Below are 18591 nucleotides of genomic sequence, written 5' to 3'. Positions count from 1 at the left end.
GCGGGCGGAGCCCCGCGGTGGAGGACGGCGGTGGCCGCTGGCGCGGTAACCCCCCGGCGGGTTGGGGACGCGTTTACCTTCCCCGGACCGCGGGGGAGGGCGGCGGGACGAGAGACTGAGACCCCCGGCTGCGCCGCGGGGAGCTGCTGCGACCAGCCTTGGGGGAGTCGGATGCGGTTACCCTGTCTGAGCCCGTAAAAAAGGGGGAGCGTGTCAGTATCTACCCGCTCATCAGCAACCCTGGGCTCGGCCCTCTCTGGGGTCCGATGCTGATGCCTCTCTCACTGTTTCCTTCTATCTTTCCCTGCCCAGTGCGGAGTGGCTTAGTTTCTGCAGACGAGCTCCGCACCAATCTACTGCATCGCCTACCCGTTCGCTGTGGGGTCTGCCTCTCCTATTCGAACCGTCCGTTATGCCATATACCAGTGTCTTGGTTTTTTTCCGTTTGTTGTTCATTCTGCAGATATGCCTGAATAGCTGTAACTTCCATTCTGCAGTAGGTTCTCTTGTGGCTGTATCTTCCTGTATAATTCCTTGTGGGTGATCTACTGCATCCATCCTATTCTCAGGATCTCTTCTATAACAGTCCCTCTCAATTGCCAAGAGCCTTCGTTTGAAGTTTTCGTTATCACCCATGTTTCCCAGCTGTACAACATGCTGCTGAATGTGCATGTTTTCAAGATGCTCAGCTTGGTTCCTAAGCTAATTGCTTCACTTTTCCAGATCTTATCCATCGCTTTCAAACTCGCTCTTGCTTTTGCTGTTCTACCAACTCACATAGTATTAATGTGTCATACTGTATCTGGTACATTAATGCAGTGTGAGTTGGCAGATACTGATACAGGTGGACTCCTCTTGCAGGGGTGTCTGTTTGAAGTTCAAATGTGATAACCCTAGTTTTAAGACTAATTAATAAAATAAAGATGGCTTTGGCTTTAAACTTGGAATACCTGAAGTGGATGGTATTAAGTAATACCAGAATAATACGGAAGCATTTATTGGCCTGTTATAACAGCTCTGATATATGATTTGAGAACTGTGAAGGAGACGAGAGCTGTCATGGGTTTCCTGTCTGATTTGCCTTGTTGACTGTCAGAGTATTTAATGTCCGCGTATCATTAAAAATGCATGCAGGTATGGGTAAGTTGGTTACTGCACGTCTCTAAGGCTGCATTTGTTATGGATGGGGAATATGGCTAAAACTTGACCGTAACTAAAGTCGCTAGTTTATCTTCCTGGTTTCAGAGAAAGGCATAGTCCATTTTTGTTTCTAGTCTGTTGATTGGTATCATGTGCCCTTTGACTCTTGAGTTTCTGCACCAAGTACAAATGAGCAGCTATTTCCATCTCCTTCCTGGGGGAGGAGGGGCAAAGAAGACAGTGTGATGGAATCCTTGAACTAGAAGAGAGAGAGAGCATTGCTCAGGAAGAGTGAATACATTTGCTTACCAGTAACTTCTGAAATAAATAGAGCTTGAGGGCTGGAGAAGGTTGCTGCTGCTTGATCTTTTGAGTTTGATTTAGCACCTGTAATAAGGATGTGCTAAATCAAACTCCCAGGGTGTCCGCTGTCACCACCTGTACACCTGCTCCTCACAAGGAGTAAGGGAAGTGGATGGAAGCAGTGGAGATGGCATAGAAGGTCTAATTAAAGTATGTTGACTTGAGTTGCATATCTTAATTTGACTTTCCCTTTGAGTAATAGATCTAGCCTTAGTATTATGTAAACTTAATGGCAAACATTTCCTTTCTTTTTCAGACCCTTTAATTAGGTACAGCATCCAGCCGTTGTTCTTATGGAGTAAAATATTTCTTCTTCTTTCAGATAACTTCAGTCCACTAACCTTGGTTGTTAACGTGCAGGTGACAAGACAGGGCTGACTTTCTTTTAGATCTCCAACTGGCCTTGTTTGGATAGTTCTGTTCCCTCATACGATTCTACTACGCTGTATCTTGGCTTTGTATTGCAGTGTGAAGGAAGAAAAGACTGTTTTGGAATGAAGGAAGGGTTAATCCACTATAGAGTTGGCAAAAACAAGAAGTCCTGTGGCACCTTTATAGACTAACAGAGTTCTCGGTCATTGAGCTGGCTAAAATTCCGGATATGCTCTCACAGAAACCACCATATGGAGAGTGTAGATAAGTGATTGCTAATGGAGAAAATTTTGCTCGCTGTTTGCTGTGGCACCAGCAAGAAAGAGCTGAAATAGCGATATTCTTAAAAATGTGTCAAGAAAACCAGATGTTGTAAGCATGCTGCTTAAATATGTGAAGGCTGGCCTGAATCCCTCACAGGTATTTAGGCACCTAACTCCAGTTGACTATAATGGAAGACTAAAGGAGCCTAAGTAGCTTTGAGGATGTGAGCCTCTGTGCCTGCACTGTAGAATCTGTATTGCAGGGTTCTATGTGGCTTCTGCAGTGCAAAACTCCTAGAACAATGCAGGGAGGGGGAGAGCATTACAGGCTTGGACTGAGGAAATTTGCGGTTTCCCTGTGAGACATGGAAATGACTCTCTGGCTTCAAAAAAGAAAACAAACAATTGTAGACTAACAATGGAACCGAAGTGTGAAACTAAGCTTGGGAGAACCCCAGTGTTCCCCTCCACCCCGGTAATAAGGGCTAATCTTGCCAAACTAGAAAGAAAAGCAAACCAGGAACTTGCTTGATTTCCTTGCTGACATATGTAGGCTGCTTTTTGGTTTTCAGTTCTTTCAGGACTTCCGTATTTTCAGAAGGAGTTGCATGTGATCTCATGAACTAATAAATTAGTTACGCTCCTGTGAATATTAGTCTTTACCCTTCCTCTTTTCCCTCCCCATCATCATCGTCTTAATCATTGAATAGTAACTTGATTTTCTCAGTTCTGTGTTTATTTGGCAGTGGCAGATGACTTGGGTCCTTACCTCAATTAAGTGGGGCAGGGATAAACAAAAGGAAAATACACACTTTATTCAAATGCTTGTATTTTTCAAAAATAGTTATTTTTTTATTTATTTCAAATGTCTAAAATAGTTAACATTTTTCAGTTGATCTTTTTTTTTAGTAAATGTTTTTTTTAAAACAAGAATTCCATTGAGGGTTTTTTAATCCCTATTATTTGCTATGCTTTAACAAAAAAGAGCTATAACTGTTTGGTTTCCAGTAACATTTTGGTCGTGTCTATACTAAGAGAAATGATCAAAATAGCCATGCTAATGGTCATTTAGGAGAATACTAATGAGGTGCTGAAATGCATATTCAGTGTCTCATTAGCATGCTGCTGGCCGCAGCACTTCAAAATTGCTGCTTTTTGCTCCCATGCGGCTCATCCAGACAGGTCCTTATCAAAAGGACCCCGCCAACTTCGAAATCCCCTATCTATGCTCTCTGTCAGGAATAAGGGGATTTTGAAGTTGGCGGCGTCCTTTTTGAAAAGGGGTTCAGTGTTAGTGGTAAGGAGGAGCTCAGGGCAAGGGGCTGGGTATGTGGAGGGATGTAGTTGTCAGGGTTATGGGGTGAGGAGGGGTGCGTGTGTGTGCAGCTGATGTGCAGGAAGGATGGGGGCTACAGCTGCTTACTGTTCACTTTCTGTCCCTATCAGGGAGGAGAAAAGGAGCAGACAAGCTGTGCACTAACCTCTCCAGCCAGAGAAGAGGTGTGCAGCAAACTCTGAACTTTCCCCTTACTCCCTGACAGGGATGAAAGGGAACAGCAAGCAACCTCCTTTTCTGAATTTGGGGTGGGAGCTACAGCCCTACCCCCACCCCCTAAAGGTGCCACCTGGGGTGCAAGGCTCAGGTTAGTGGCAGTCCTGGATGGTGGAGGAGGATGCTCCCCTAGCCAGCTCCTTTCACTTGCCCAGCAGCTTAGTACAGCAGCCTGTAGCAGAGGCCAGCCAGAGCACACTGCTGCTGCTGCTTCCTGCAGCTGAGTGCCCCAGCTGGCTAGCTCCTTTTTACCAGAGCAGCAAATTAGCTTTCTTTTCCCTCTGGTTGAATCCCTTTCTACATTTGCCCAGTCATGTCAGTTTTGAGGCCCATACTTGATTTGGCGACTTCTCTTTTCTGTTTGCTTTTAAGAGAAGCAATTCCATTCCAGGCACATCCTGTTTTCTTGGCACAACCAAACCCTTATCTATCTTTAAGCTATGGTAAGAGGAAGCTGTAGACCAAATTTGGTGGCTCTAAATCTTTTAGGAAGATTCTTCATCAAACACACACTCTCTAAAACCAGTAGTACTATAACTGAGAAATACTACTTAAGAGTTGTAAGCTGCCCATCGAGCAATTTTTGATCCTGTTTGTTTTTTGTTTTTTATTTCCTTCTTGGTGCCTGACGTATCATTCTGCAATTCAGTTGTTACTTCTAATTATTCCTCCTAAGAATATGAAGTCAGTCTGTTACAGATGCTGTAATGATCAGTAACTTCCTCTGGACAAATAAAAAATGTTCTCTGTGAACCAGCCACCAAGGTGTGCTAGCAAAACCATGCAGAGACCACTTTTGGTACCTGGTTTCAAAGGTTTTCCAGCTGACTCGGTGTTCCCTTTTGTCACATTCAAGTTCTATAGCATGTGTATATAATGCACTGAAATTTTTTTCCAGGACACATGAGATGGCCACAGATGACAAACACTCTCCAACACTGGACTCTGTCAGTGATCTGCCCCGCTCTCCTAGCAGTCCCTCCCATCTCACTCATTTCAAACCACTGACTCCTGATCAAGATGAGCCTCCTTTTAAATCTGCCTACAGCTCCTTTGTAAATCTCTTTCGTTTTGGCAAAGGTAAACACTTTCTCTGAAGATATAGCTATTGTGCCTGAATGTCCTCCTTCCATACATGTGCATAACTGCTAGTGCAAACTGTGACCCAAAATGCAAGTGTGGTTCGCTGTCTGTCTGAACCCAAAGGAATCACTCGGAAGGTGCCCATGAGGGTTGCACTTTTTGTGGTGGAGTATATGTGCTGGATTCACTCTCTAAAGTTCTACCATTGTGCTAATCATAGGATTAAATCTTCCAGGACTGGAAAACGTGTGAGTTGCTTGCAACAGCTGATCTACCTAGATTGAGAATTGCAGCAGCCAGCAGTGGATGGGGAATGTAAAGATCATGTTCCTATCAGAAATTCCCAGGGATGGAAGCAGTGTACTACTGCATACCCTCACAAGTGAGCTGGGCATCTTGTGTCTGCTCCCCATCCCCTGTGGGTCTGACACATCTGTGATCTCTGAATTGTTAAGTTTCAATAATGGATGCAGGGGAACTGCTTCCTGAGGTGTGTTTCTAATGGCTGATGTGGTCCTGTGATGCAAAAAAAAAAAAAAAAAACTGAGTAAGATTAGACACATTGTTTTACCTCTGTATTCCAGGAGCAATCACACCAGTGCTAAATGTTCAAGTTGTGGTATGTACAGTTCAATAAGGATGTGGGTAAATTGCAGCCTGTACAAAGCCGCAAAAGTATTTAAAGGATTAGAAAACATGTCAGGGAGTTCTCTTTGGCAAGATAACTAGGTTGAAGAGTAAGGATTGCCTTGAATACAACCTATAAATACTGAAGTGGGGAACAAGTGTGTAATAACAGCCTGTTCAGCTTAGTAAAGAAAGGCCTAACTTGATGCAATGGGTGTATGTTAAATCTAAGGGTGGGGGAGGCACAGGTATTGGTAAAGGCAAGCTTGTACAAAACTTTGGGTCAAATTTTACAGGCCAGTGTAAACTTTAGCACTAAAAATGGAGAAGGTAGTTTGAGCTTTAGCCGAGAAGTATGGCCAGGGTCTCTCAAAATATTTCAGCACAGTTCCTGCCCTTTAAATAAGACATGTGAAAAGTTACTCAAACCAGCAAGATCAGGTAAGCTATATTTGAGCTTCTATTAGACAGTGACTTGTTAATAATAAACTGTGTTTGTATTAAAGCAAAAAAAAAAAAAAAAACCCCCCCAAAATACCTAGCTTTCAAATTGATCCAAGAGACGCATCTTCCAAAAGATGGACGGGTAGCAAAAACAATTCATCCTTGATTATTATGTGGAAGAGTAATACTTGTTATAATTTGTCTTTACATTTTTCTCTCTGAAGAGAATACAAATGAAATGAGAGGGTAGAACCTGGTTTGGTTCCTGCCACAAAGAGCCTCTCACTGTTCAGAAAAGCAGTTCTGAGGCACTTTAAAGACTAACAAAATTTATTGGGTGATGAGCTTTTATGGGACATACTCACTTCTTCGGATCTGGAAAATCTTTCACGTGCTACAGGACTGCTTTCTTTGTTTTGTGAAGATACAGGCTAGCATGGCTACCTCTCTGTGACTCTTAGTTCAGGAGCTGTGATCTGGGTTGTCTTGCAGGCACTATCCTATTACACATAATTAAAGTAAACTATATCTGTAAAGTTTCTCTAGCTTTAAACTTCCTTGTGCTATTAGATTTCGACTTCCTTTTTGAACAATTGTTTTCTTGCTGTTTTTAAACATAGATGATGGTAGGCTTTCATCTCCTGCAGAGATTGGCCAGAGCGAGCCGCAGGCACTAACTGGGACTTGGTCCAGCCCTCAGCATACCTCAAGGGCCCAGTCTTTGAGGTCCCCTGTGCCATACAAAAAACAGCTTACTGGGGAGCTACAACGCAGAGCTTCTACGACGTTAGGTAATGTGTGCCTAATCTTATTTTTTTTTTCCTAAATTTTGGAAAGGTGTAGTTGTACCTCCCAGGATTCAACACGCCCTTTTTAGGTGAGAAAATCAAGGGAAAGAATTTCAGTGACTTCTACCCCCTTCCGCCAAGCAAGAACAGAGCATAATAGTGGCTGGCAGCCCGGCCTGGATCAGAGATGGAGCTCCTGCCAGTCTTGCTGCAGCAGTTGGGGGAGGGTAGACCCCCCCCTGTAGTGTGGGGCTGGGGTCAGAGCCCCTGGCTTTCCCCTGCAGGAGGAGGAAAGAGGGATGCTGGGGAGCAGATGTCAGTGGGCCCTGGTGGCTGGAGCACCAGCAGTGAGTGCTGGTGAACTGGCCAGGGAGCAGTGGGGCTGGGGAGCTTGCAGGAAACCATCCAGGGAGCTGTGGGGTTGGGAAGCTGCAGGCCATGGAGCTGCTGGGTGTGAGGCCAGGAGTGGCCGGGGAACTGCTGGTGGAGGGAATACAGGGAGCCAGCTGGGGAGCTGCTGGATGGGAACTGCCAGGAACTGGGGAGCCAGTGGGAAGTCTGCAAAGGGAGTTGGGGGATGGGAAGCCCTGAGGGTACTGATCACCTCAGTCTGGCAAAATCCCTTGCCCAGGACCATTCAGGTGCCGGACGAGAGAGATGTGACCTGTACTTGTGTGGTTAAGTTTGGCAAACAGAATGGAAGCCAGGAAAACTTTTTGCCTGTTCTACAGTGCTCTGTTACGTTTGTGTAGTGTATGGTTCTTAAACACTTGTGGAAAATACACATAACCACTTGTGTTTCCCTTTGTATCTTCAGTGTTGTTGTTTGTTTGCAGTTATGGTTGCTCTCCGACTTTTTTTAGTTGACTGGATGACCACCTATTGTGGGTATGGCTAAGTTTCCTGAGATCCTGCAGAGTTTGTTTCAAGCCCCTAGGGCTGGCTCTCAGTGTTTTAAGCTGTAACTTACCCCAGCTGTCTAAGAGCCTGGTTAGCAGTGGAAGTGTTGGTAATTGACCTCTGTGGTTCAGCCAGTTTTCTGGTTTGGTACTGGTCAGGTCCCTATGGTGCCTGAGGTTGGGAGGCTCAACTGGTAACGTAGTTAAGGTGCGTGGCTGTCTCTGGAACTTAGCAGCGGTTCCTCAAGTGCTGGGTAGACTCCCCTTTCTTTTGTTTACAAAGGTAAATACAGCGCTTGGGGGCAGATGTACAAAGAGGTCAGCATATGAAAGATGCTGACAGGTGCTGAATTTCCACTAATGTCAACAGGAACTGGGTGCCTAACTTGCTTAGTCATCTTTAATTCCAGCAAAACACCTGTTAGCATATAGAGCCCCATAAATACTTCTGTGAATCCAGCCCATCATCTTTAGGTGTTATAATTACATTTATAATGTTACTTCAGGCATTGGTATGAAGTAGATTGAGTATTTCCTTTGCAAACAATTCAAACCTAACCTAGAGAAAGAGGTAAACCATGGCGCAGAGCGGCTAAGTAACCTTCCATTGCCCTTACTGAGCTGATGGTAGTGGTAGAAGTAGAACCTGAGAGTCCCTGTTTCAACCCCTCTTCTACCCACTGGCCACACTTGGTGCAATGGATAGTCACATAAATCTGAGGATAGTATTTGTTACCTAACTGCTGTTCTAAATCCAGAGAAGGAGCAGAAACGTCTCTTGTAGACAGGCTGCCTACCTGGGGCGAGGGCATGGAGGCAGTTGCCCTGGGGCATAGTGATTTAAAGGGGCCTGGTGCTTTGGCAGTGGCAGGACCTGGAGTCCTTTACTGCCAGAGCACTGCTGTGGTGCCCCATGCAGCTCTTAGGGCTCCCAGGGGAGGTGGGGGGCAAAGTGCAGTGTGCTGCAGGGGGAGAAGGGGTGCACCATGATCTGGGCAAAGCTGAGGGCCAGCTGCCTTTGGTCAACCCCCTTCCTGGAGTGTGGAGTTGCTCCCTTCTGCCTCTCCCCACACCTCCACCTTGCCCTAGGGCCTGGCATGGTTTTGGTCCCACCCCTGGAGTATGGAGTCACTTCCTTTTTTTCCTGCCTGCCTGACCACCTTGCCCAGGCGCCTGGCATGGCCTTTGGCTCCCCTGCTTTGTAGGCATCACACAAATAGTTCTGAAAAACTTTTTAGCAAGAAAATGGAACCCTGAGAGCAGCATTTGCACTTGGAACCTGCACAGCTTTCTACTGCTAGTTGTATAGTAATATAGAAGTGACATTTGCACAAATATGCTAGTACGCGTTTGCTTAACGGCTATTGCATACATGGAATTGAGGCGACAGTCGGGTGCCAGGCTTTTGTTTAGAGACCTTTATGAAGATGCGTTTGTTGGGTGTAGCACAAAGAATCTGCTTTCAGATTCTGGGCCTGATTCTGTTGTCCTGATCGCCACGTGACCATTGCACAAATGGAAATGATCACACAAGGTGTGGGATGGAGGAAGGGATGGGGCTTTAGTAGCTTTCCTATAGAATCAATGGATTCCAGCTGCGTCTGCTGGAGTCGGTCTATAAATCTGTTCCAAGTTCATGCCCCAAAATGCATTCAGGCAGCCTGACCCAGAGCTAATGTCATGAGTCTCGTGTGCAGCTTGAGTAGATCTTCCTATGCTGTCCAGTTGAAGTAGCAAAATTTAAGAGTACTTCCTAACTTGTTACTGACATGCTTAATTCTGTTAGTGGTCGGATGGCTGTAGCAGAGGAAAGGAGGTAACAAGAGATAACAAGGACATAAACAGAGGGTAAAGGAAAGGAGCGGTCACGTGGGAGGAACTGACCAAAAACAGTGATGAGGCTGCATCTGTGCACACAGTTCTGCAAAGTCAGTAGCAAGAGAGAATTATGTAAAGGAAGTGGGAATTACCTGAAACTAAAATGGGCCAATGTCATTTAAATCTAACATTTTGTTTCTGCTATTAGTACACCCATTTGAATGAGCCGTGTGTAGTTCACAATGTCTTTCTGACCTGTGGGAGTAAACATTAGACTTAGCTAACTATATACTAGTTAGTTTTTTATGTAAATTGAATTTCAACTAACATTCTTGTCCTTTCTTTCAGCAACCTTACCTAATTTAAATACTGTTTCCTGAAACTATTTGTTTAAAAAGAACAGTGGCTGGTACTAACTAACCAGATAGCATTAGGCTGGTTTATGTGGAAGTTTTGATGCATTTGATAGCAGAGATGATTTAAGTAACAGTTATGTCACTAGAACACATGCCAATCTGGAAGCTGATGCATTTACTTTCATGTTTGTCTCACTTAATATTGGGATAACTCTGCTGGAGACATGGAAGAAATCTTAAGATATAGAGTAGCAAAAATATTGATACTTGTTTGCTATCTGTTTGCTTAAATCCTGTCAAAATAGTGGACTCAGATGTACTCCAAAATGACAGTTTGGCCATCCAATTGCAGGTGGTTAAAGGTATAACAATCTAAACACCTGTTTAAAATCTTTTAAAACATTATTCCTGTTGCAGATGTGTGGTGACTTTATGGACAGATCTCCAAATAGTTTCTCAAAATGAGGCCATTCAATAGATTCTTAGCAGATATTTTTAGTTAACTGTAGTGTTTTAACGCTACTTTACAAATAAGGTTTTTCTTCTCCTGCCCCCAAAAGTCAGAACCCAATTTTTACTGTGCAGCAACAGTTAACTAACACACTCTTGTTAGTGCTGTCAGCATTCCTGCTGACATCAGTGATACACAAAGCAGTAAACAAAAACCAGCCATGTCTATTTTTCTCTGTACTGGAGACAGCAAAATAATGCTTGTCAGATGGAGAACAAGGCAGCTGGTAAGCAACTTCAAGCTGTTTTTGAAAAGCAAACAACAATGTAGAGAAGTAACACTTATTTTTCAAAAGGCAGGAAAAAATACATTACATGACTTGAAGCAGAATCGTGTTGTAAATGTTTGGAAGACACTGAACCTTATTGCCTTAAATATAAAATTTTTTAACTTCATGTTTGTACCCTACCAATAGGAGAAACTAATCACAACAAACAGAAAAATGGGGGAGAAAAGTGGCATAAGCTTAACTATGAACGTGACTATTGTTACTAAGCTGGTGGAGTGAAACCTGTAGATGGACTTTTGTAGTCTTTCTGAATCTGACTGTGTTAATGGAGACTGTCAGCTGTGCCTGGGATTTGCATGAGTAGTTATTGCTGTTTGAAATAGTCTTGAATTAAAGCTTTACGTATTGTACAGTACTGGAATCAAGTTCTCTGCTGCAATCTGATGATAGTCTGAAAGGAGACTGCCAGGGCATAGTAATTTCCAGGAAGTATTGGACAAGAACTAACACTTGTTTTGAACATGGATGCCTGTTTAAATTCTCTTAGATTATTGGGGGTATTCTAGAGGAAACAGATGGTGGTATAAAAACCCAAGCTACTTTGAGTTCAGGTTACTACTGTTCGTGACACAAGGCAACTCTCTCAAAAGTAACTATACATATCTAACTTGCTAAAATACATACCTGGTGAACTCTTTCCAGTGCCATGTTACATTATGTGACACAAATCTTTCTAATAGTGCTTTTGATGGTGACAATAAGCTTTTTCCCCTTCAGATACACGAAGGAAAGTGGAATCGTCTGTCAGTGGCCATGATCCTCGGACAGCTGTTCAGCTTAGAAGTCTCAGCACAGTCTTAAAACGTCTTAAAGAAATCATGGAAGGGAAAAGCCAGGTATTGCATGAAGGGTTTTAAGTGAGTTAGTTCAGTTGAAACATAAAAGTGAAAACATTAAAGGGTTCTGTGTTGCTGTGCTTCGTGTTTTGCCAGTGGAAAAGAGCAAAAGCTTATGAAGTTGTGTTGAGGTTTTTTATTAGCATTCAGTAGGCTAGGATTCAGGGATAATGTTTCCCGCTTTGCATCTCATAAGAGACTCGGTGGACTTTGCGAAATGCATTCCTTCCCACCCCCTTTAAGTTAATTCCTGTGGGTGAAAATGTCTGGCTTGTTACAAGTACCAGTTTCCCAGAACATATCTGCAACATATGGCAGGGACCTCCTGTCTAGTGAGTTTACATACATAAACAGTTACAACAGTATGAATAAACTCACTAGACAGGAGGTCCCTGCCATATGTTGCAGATATGTTCTGGGAAACTGGTACTTGTAACAAGCCAGACATTTTCACCCACAGGAATTTAACTTAAGGGGGTGGGAAGGAATGCATTTCGCAAAGTCCACCGAGTCACTTATGAGATGGAAAGCAGAGAAGACTATCCCATAGGAAACAATAGAATATGGGAGGGTTAGGTTCCCAGACCTCAGATGTAACAGTGTTCCGAACTCATACCAAATAACCAAAACAACTCTCACCCCACACATTTTTTTCAAATATCATTCACACTTACTTTAAATGGAACACAGTTTTTATTATATGGTTGTTGATGGCATTTCCAGATGGTGAGCAGCATCAATAGAACATTCATCCCTTTTTACTATGATTCTAGTATCCAATTTTCCATCCAGAGTTCCACTGCTGTGGTGCCGCTTACATTCACTAACTCCATTCATTCTGCTAGCAGTGGCCATATGCTTAGAAGTCATTGTTTCCAGCTGAGGGAGTAAAGTCAGAGAGGCAGTTCTGCTTGCTTCAGGTCCATGCTAGTGTGAAGTGTGAATGAGATGGGCATGAACTTGGGGATCATAAAGCGGAAGGGTTCTGCTTTCCAGCAGTAGTGTAAATGTGAAACAGCATTAAGCAGGGAGATGTGTAACAGGGACCCCCTGTAATTGAGAATGGACTGGGGAGTAACTTCCAAATGAAGTCAACTTCTCATACAAACACTGACAATAAAGTTTCTTGTTGAATTCTTTACCAGATCAGCTTTCAGAATTTTCAGAGCAGGACGACAATAATACTGCATGCTGCTCTCTAAGATCTACCCATGAGCATACGAAATCTTGCAACTGTAGTGAAAGCGGCTTGTTCTGGAAATCTACCGATAGTTTCAGGCGAAGTACAACACTTGAAGTCACATCGAGCTGAGTGTTACAAGATGGGAATATTTGTCTGAAACGCTCCCCATTGTTAGCAGGTGTTGATCCTTCTGGGGGAAAAAAACTAAATGAGTTCTGTTTAGTCCCTTCCAACCCTGGGGTTGGGGAGTGGGTAGATCGGCTGTTTGGAGACTATCTGTGTTGTGAACATGACTAAGTCTTGGGACAAGGTGCAAGCAGGCTGGTGTGTATCTTCATTAACAGTCAAACTGGGAGTGAGTGAAATCAGGAAGCTTTTAGCATGTGAGTGGTGTAAGAGTAGATTGGGTGCAACCTTTTGTCTGCAAAGGACGTTCCGTTGCCATGATGAACTGAAGAAGTGCTGGCTCAAATCCTTCTCTTCAACAGATAATTGTTTCCCCTCCCCCATGTGATAGTTCTCTGATTTAGCTGAGGGTACAGGGATAAATATGGAAATGGCAGTTTTCAAGGTCCTTGCAGAGACAGGAATTCAGCAGACTTTGACTGGCTGGGGTAGGGGTTGGCTACTGAAGAAAGAGGAGGCTTTTTTTTTTTTTTTTAAATTTGGTAAAAACCTCAGTAATTCAAGAGCTGTAGTGCATGTGACTGAGACAGTCCTTAATAAATAACAGCAACCTGTAGTTTTTTGTAAACTATATTAAGAATGGTGCTTACACAAAGATTTGTAATGTGATAAATGTTGGCTGCAGGATGTTCACAAATTTTTTACCTATTCTGTTTCCTCATGCTTTACATGTGTGTTTGCCACTGTCTCCCTGACTCTTGTTCCCGAGCCTACTTTAATTATGCCAATTTAACTTATGGTTCATTTGTTTTCTAAATATGAATATTGCATTTCACAACAGGAATGCTGCAAGTTTCCTTTTCAAAATCAAGACTTTAACAAAACTATCAAACATACAGTATCGTATCCCACAATGCACTGCACATATTGGGGGTGGGGGGAGTTATGCAACATTTCAAGGTCACATTGTTTGTTTGCTACTTAGATACAAGTTGTTCATTATTGGGCTTTAGACATTCACTGTTTATCAAAAATAATCAGGAGGGTTTTTTTACTTTGCAATTATAGCATCGGGAGCCCCAAAGAAGTCCTTTAAAGAGCTGCAGATTGCAGACCCCTGGGCTAGAGGGTCTGTGGCAAGAGCTTGTCAGACTTTTCTGTGGCTCTGTCAATGTCTTGAATGAAGAGGTTGGATCTTTTTATTTATTGGGAAAGAAGGCCTGTGGCTTGATCTGAAGCTGCCGTCATTGATTTAGGAGTTCCTGATCACTTCCTTTTGAAGTCTGGAACAAGAATAAAAATCCACCATTTCCTCTTCGACCAATTTACAGACCTTCTGAGGGATGTTCTTGCCCTGTGACGAAAGGTCTGTGCACGTACATTCCAACCCTGGCCAGAAAAGTTGAACTCTATTTTTAAATTACCTATGCATCATCAGTGTTCCCTGTAAGCTGAGCATTTGGGTCGCCACCCAGGAGAGAGTTGGGTGCTGCCCAGCTGATTAACGGAGCACCTACAGCTGGTAGCATGTGTTGATGCACGTAAGCATATTTAATCTGCCCGTGGATGGGAAAAATTGGAGGGAACACTGCCAGGTATATCAACTTGCTAGACCGAACCATGCCATCCCAGATGAATTATTGCAGAGCAATATGTAAAGTCAAGAACCCACTGATTACACTTCAGAATGAAATGCCAGCAGCTTTTGGAGGACCTGATACAACTTTCTAGGCCTCCTCCAAGCTCTTGGAAGACAAGAGCATCATGGACAAGCTCTTGCTGCTGTGACCCAGTGAAGCTGAGAGATGTTTGATTAGATCCAGATGTGCATACTGCAACTTGTATATCATTACCATGGCAACATGTGAATCAACTGAAATATACTCTCTGAATGTATTGATCTTCAGGTGCTACATGAAATGATTCAAACAAGCATTCTCCTATTGTGGGTGCTCGTATAACTAGTATAGAGCAAGTAGTCTTTAACCCACATCAAACTCCAAAAGATGTTGCACTAAAACACTTAGCACCAGAGAAACTGGCTGAGTCCACAGCTGCTTTTTGGGCACACTTGCAAAGCATTCTAACTTTGACAAATACTTCAGTTTGGTGGCTACTTTAGGTACCGTACGTCATGGAACAATGCCTTCTGTACAGGACATAAGTGTTTGCTTCGGTGAGATTCAGCAGTCCAAACAGTGCTTGTGTTGACATTTAAGTTTTCAAAAATTTTTAAATCAATCTTCATATTTAAATTTTCACCCCAGGTTTTGTGCAGTAATGGTGGGGATAATATCAGGTGCTGATCAGAAATGTTACAGTATTTAGCAGTCAGACATTGAAGACTGCATGTATTGAGCAGCCACTTCAGAACCTTTGTTTCACATAAGTGAGTGACAGAAATGTGCTTTGTTTTAAACATATTTCTGTGTTTAACGCTCTGACTTGACAGAGGCAAGCTGTTCCAATGACATTTCACAAAAAGTTTCCTTGCCAAATCACCTTCGGCCAGAACTGAACTCCTGCAGAGGGTGATCATTTATACTCCCTGTACTCATGAGGCTTGACAGCACCCTCTCATTTGCAATTAAAGCATGTGTGCCCAGCATGATGATCAAATGACTTGTGTACAGTTAATGTCATTTTTGGTGGGGTAGTCATTATGTGCACACATCTGGATTTAATAACGTTTGATTAGTAGAAGCTATGGCTGCCTGCTACAAGCATGGATCATACTTGTCGTACTGAACAGCTAGTGGGGGTTCTCAGACTACTCATATGGTTGCCTTACAGAGGGACACCATTACAGGGCTGAAAATATCTGTCCAATGTAAAAATAAGATTTTTTTTTTTTTTTGAAAACTTTCAAAATCTGTGTACAACACGTTCGAGTCATGACCCAGAGTTTGGGAGTCATTGTAATAGACAATACAAATTACTATCTAATGTCTCCTTATGTGTACACGTACAACATCAGTTTTATTACTTCACTTGCCTGAGGGTCTGTCAGATAGCGGAGATGAACAACGAAAGGAAAATAAATCACTATTTCATGAGCTAGTTAGCCTTACCTTGCCGTGGTGAGTGTGTTTGTGTTTATATTAAAAATTGCACCAGCCAGAGTGAGAATTTGATCAGGATAATTCAGTTTAGATTAGTGGCAAAGAACTTAATCATTTTTCATTTATAACCTTGTGGCTCGCTGAAGGGCAACCTAGTATAACGAGGTGGGCTTTATGAGTGACGCATCTGAGTGGGCTGTGAGATTGTCATAACCAAGATGGAGTCCTGAAAGAGTAGCTTTACTAATTGCTTTTGCGTACCCAGAATGTGCATGGTGTGCCATTTCAACTGTAGTAACAGCACTCTTGAGTGGCTGTGCATAGCTGAGTCAATGTTATGTGCTGATTGCACACAACCTTAACTTTTTGCATTCACTTTAATAATACTGATAGAAAAAACTGTGTACGGAAACCAGGGGGAATCGGGCAAAGCCTGTTCATGGGCAACAGTAAACAATGTCTCATGAGCCACACGTAGTGATGGACAATCTGCAGCCGCTTGGGTTTCTGTTGTGGATCCTTGCAGGGATGTGTCAAATCTGAAGTATCTAGGGTTGTCAACTGCAGTTAACTCAAGTGATTAACTCAAGTTAGTCAAAAAGTATGTTGCTCACTTTATTATAAATATTTATCCTGGTTTTTAAAAAAATTCTTAGTTCACCTCTACAATATTGTAGCACAATTTTTCTCATGGGCGTTGAATTTTTGTACAGAAAATAATTGCCCTAAAAATAAAACAATGTAAAACTTCAGCTCCTACAAGGCCCCTCAGTCCTGCTTTTTGTTCAGCCAGTCATTCACAAGTTTATTTTTTTAACACTACTTTTTTTCAGGTGATAATGCTGCCTGTTTCTTATTTACACTAACTGAAAATGAGAACCAATCTTCTCATGGTATTGTTGTAGCTGACATCAAAAGATATTTGTGTCAGATGCACTAAGATTCATGTGCTGCATCTTGCTTTGACCATCATTCCAGAGGATGAGTTTCCATGCTGATGATGGGTTCTGCTTGATAATTGTAAAAATGAATGAGTCAGTCCACACTGTTTTGCATCATCCTAGTCAGATGCCACTAGCAGTGGGTTAATTTGGTGGTTCAGGTTCTGTAGTTTCCATATCTTATCCCTTTCAGATTTTGTAAGGTACTTCAGAGTTGTCACAAATTTAATTAATGTATTAATATGGTCTAGATAGTGCTTAGTCCTGCTGTGAGGGCAGGGGACTGGGCTTGATGACCTCTTGCGGTTCCTTCCAGTTCTAGAATTGTATATATTGAGCATCATGGAACCATATCCTCTGGAATGGTGGCTGAAACAGGAAAGGGTATACAAATGTTCAACATATCTCACATTTAAATACCTTTTCAGTGCTGGTTTCAACAGTACCACGTGAATGCTGCTTGTGGTGGTGTAAGTAAGGAGTGAGTAGCATTATGTTTAGGGGAGATAAACGCATTGTCTTTTTGAACATCACTGAGTAGACTTGCAGGTGGAAAAGGCTTTTTACATTGTTTTGGTTTTTAGTGCAGTTAAATAACCAAAAAAAAATTGATACTACCACCACAAAAATGCACTACTGTACTTGTGTGAGGTGAACTGAAATATTTAAGATTTTATAGTGCAAATACTTGTAATAAAAATTGAGCACTGTACACTTTAGTCTCTAATTGAAATCAATATATTTGAAAATAAAGAAAACATCTCTAATGGTGGTCTATTTCTAATTGAGTTCAATTAATTATGGTTAACTTTTTAATAGCTTGACAGCCCTAGAAATACCATATTTTTATAAATAAGCCCAGATTCACTTTTTTTTCCCCCCAGTCTCCGCTTTGTGAAGTGATGAGGAACTTATGTTACGTTCTCATTTCTGTTTTTTCTTTATTTTGTAGGATAGTGATTTAAAGCAGTACTGGATGCCAGACAGCCAATGTAAAGAATGTTATGACTGTAGTGAGAAATTCACCACCTTCCGGCGCAGACACCATTGTCGGCTGTGTGGACAGATCTTCTGTAGCCGATGCTGCAACCAGGAAATCCCTGGGAAATTTATGGGTTACACAGGTATGCTTTTTTTGGGTAGGGTGCACTAACATAGTTAATCTTTTTTGTGGGTTTTTTGTTTTTGTATTTTTAAAGCTATCTAATGCACTCAAAATACTGGTCTCTAAAGAACCAAGGGGTCCAATTTTAGTGATTCATCTAAAAAGCCATGCAAACAAGCTAAAGAGGTTAAAAAAAATCAGAAAGCAACAAAATATTTATGTACACCAACGTGTACAAATATAAAGTAACAATTTCCAAAGTACTTCAGTGATTTGGGAGCCCAAATCCTTTTGATTTCTAATGAATCTTGGGCTAAAAGCACTGAAATGCTTTTGAAAACTTTACTAGCAGATTTATTAGGTAAGAAAAGAGTGAATCATCTTAAAAGCATAAACAAAAAATAGTTGGCTAACAGACGTCAAACATGCTAAAGCATGTTCACAAATAAAGCTTTATTGAAACTTCCAAATGTGCATTAATGCCACAAAAACACTTTTAATTACAAAACTTTCGATATTAATTCTCAACTCCTGAAGTCTAGAAACAATTGAATCAGCTTGTCCACAACCAGTTAGTAAGTTTTTGCTTACTGCTAGTAGTACTGGTATCGTAAAACTTTTAGGGGTGGCTGCCAGATGTGTATGAAATGTACGTGGAACTTTTGAACTTTGGTGTGGTTAGGATATTTTTCTCCCAGTGAGCACCAGAAACGGAAGCTAGTGCACAAGGCCTCAAAGGGAGGCCCTGCTCTGACAGTTTTTGAGATTGTTCCAAGTATTGCACTTTTCCTGTATGCGCTGCTTTTTTTTTTTCTTTGCTTTGCTTAATCTCA

General features: G+C 42.2%; 1 protein-coding gene across 4 annotated transcripts in view; it reads left to right on the top strand.

Annotated features, from left to right (window-relative positions):
• The window catches only part of PIKFYVE (phosphoinositide kinase, FYVE-type zinc finger containing), a 94456-nt gene that overhangs the window by 391 nt on the left and 75474 nt on the right, over positions 1-18591 (top strand). For all 4 annotated transcript variants that reach the window (XM_075001337.1, XM_075001335.1, XM_075001334.1 and 1 more), the window contains exons 2-5: positions 4589-4770; positions 6465-6635; positions 11223-11341; positions 17606-17777. In XM_075001337.1, coding sequence (XP_074857438.1) covers positions 4599-4770; positions 6465-6635; positions 11223-11341; positions 17606-17777 — 634 coding nt within the window. In that variant the 5' untranslated portion in view covers positions 4589-4598. The remainder of the gene's footprint in view (positions 1-4588; positions 4771-6464; positions 6636-11222; positions 11342-17605; positions 17778-18591) is intronic.

The sequence above is a fragment of the Carettochelys insculpta genome, chromosome 8 (assembly GCF_033958435.1).
Source record: "Carettochelys insculpta isolate YL-2023 chromosome 8, ASM3395843v1, whole genome shotgun sequence".
NCBI classification, from domain to species: Eukaryota; Metazoa; Chordata; order Testudines; family Carettochelyidae; genus Carettochelys; species Carettochelys insculpta.
The sequence above is the reverse complement of the archived record's forward strand: the minus strand, read 5'-3'. Positions and strand labels throughout refer to the sequence as shown.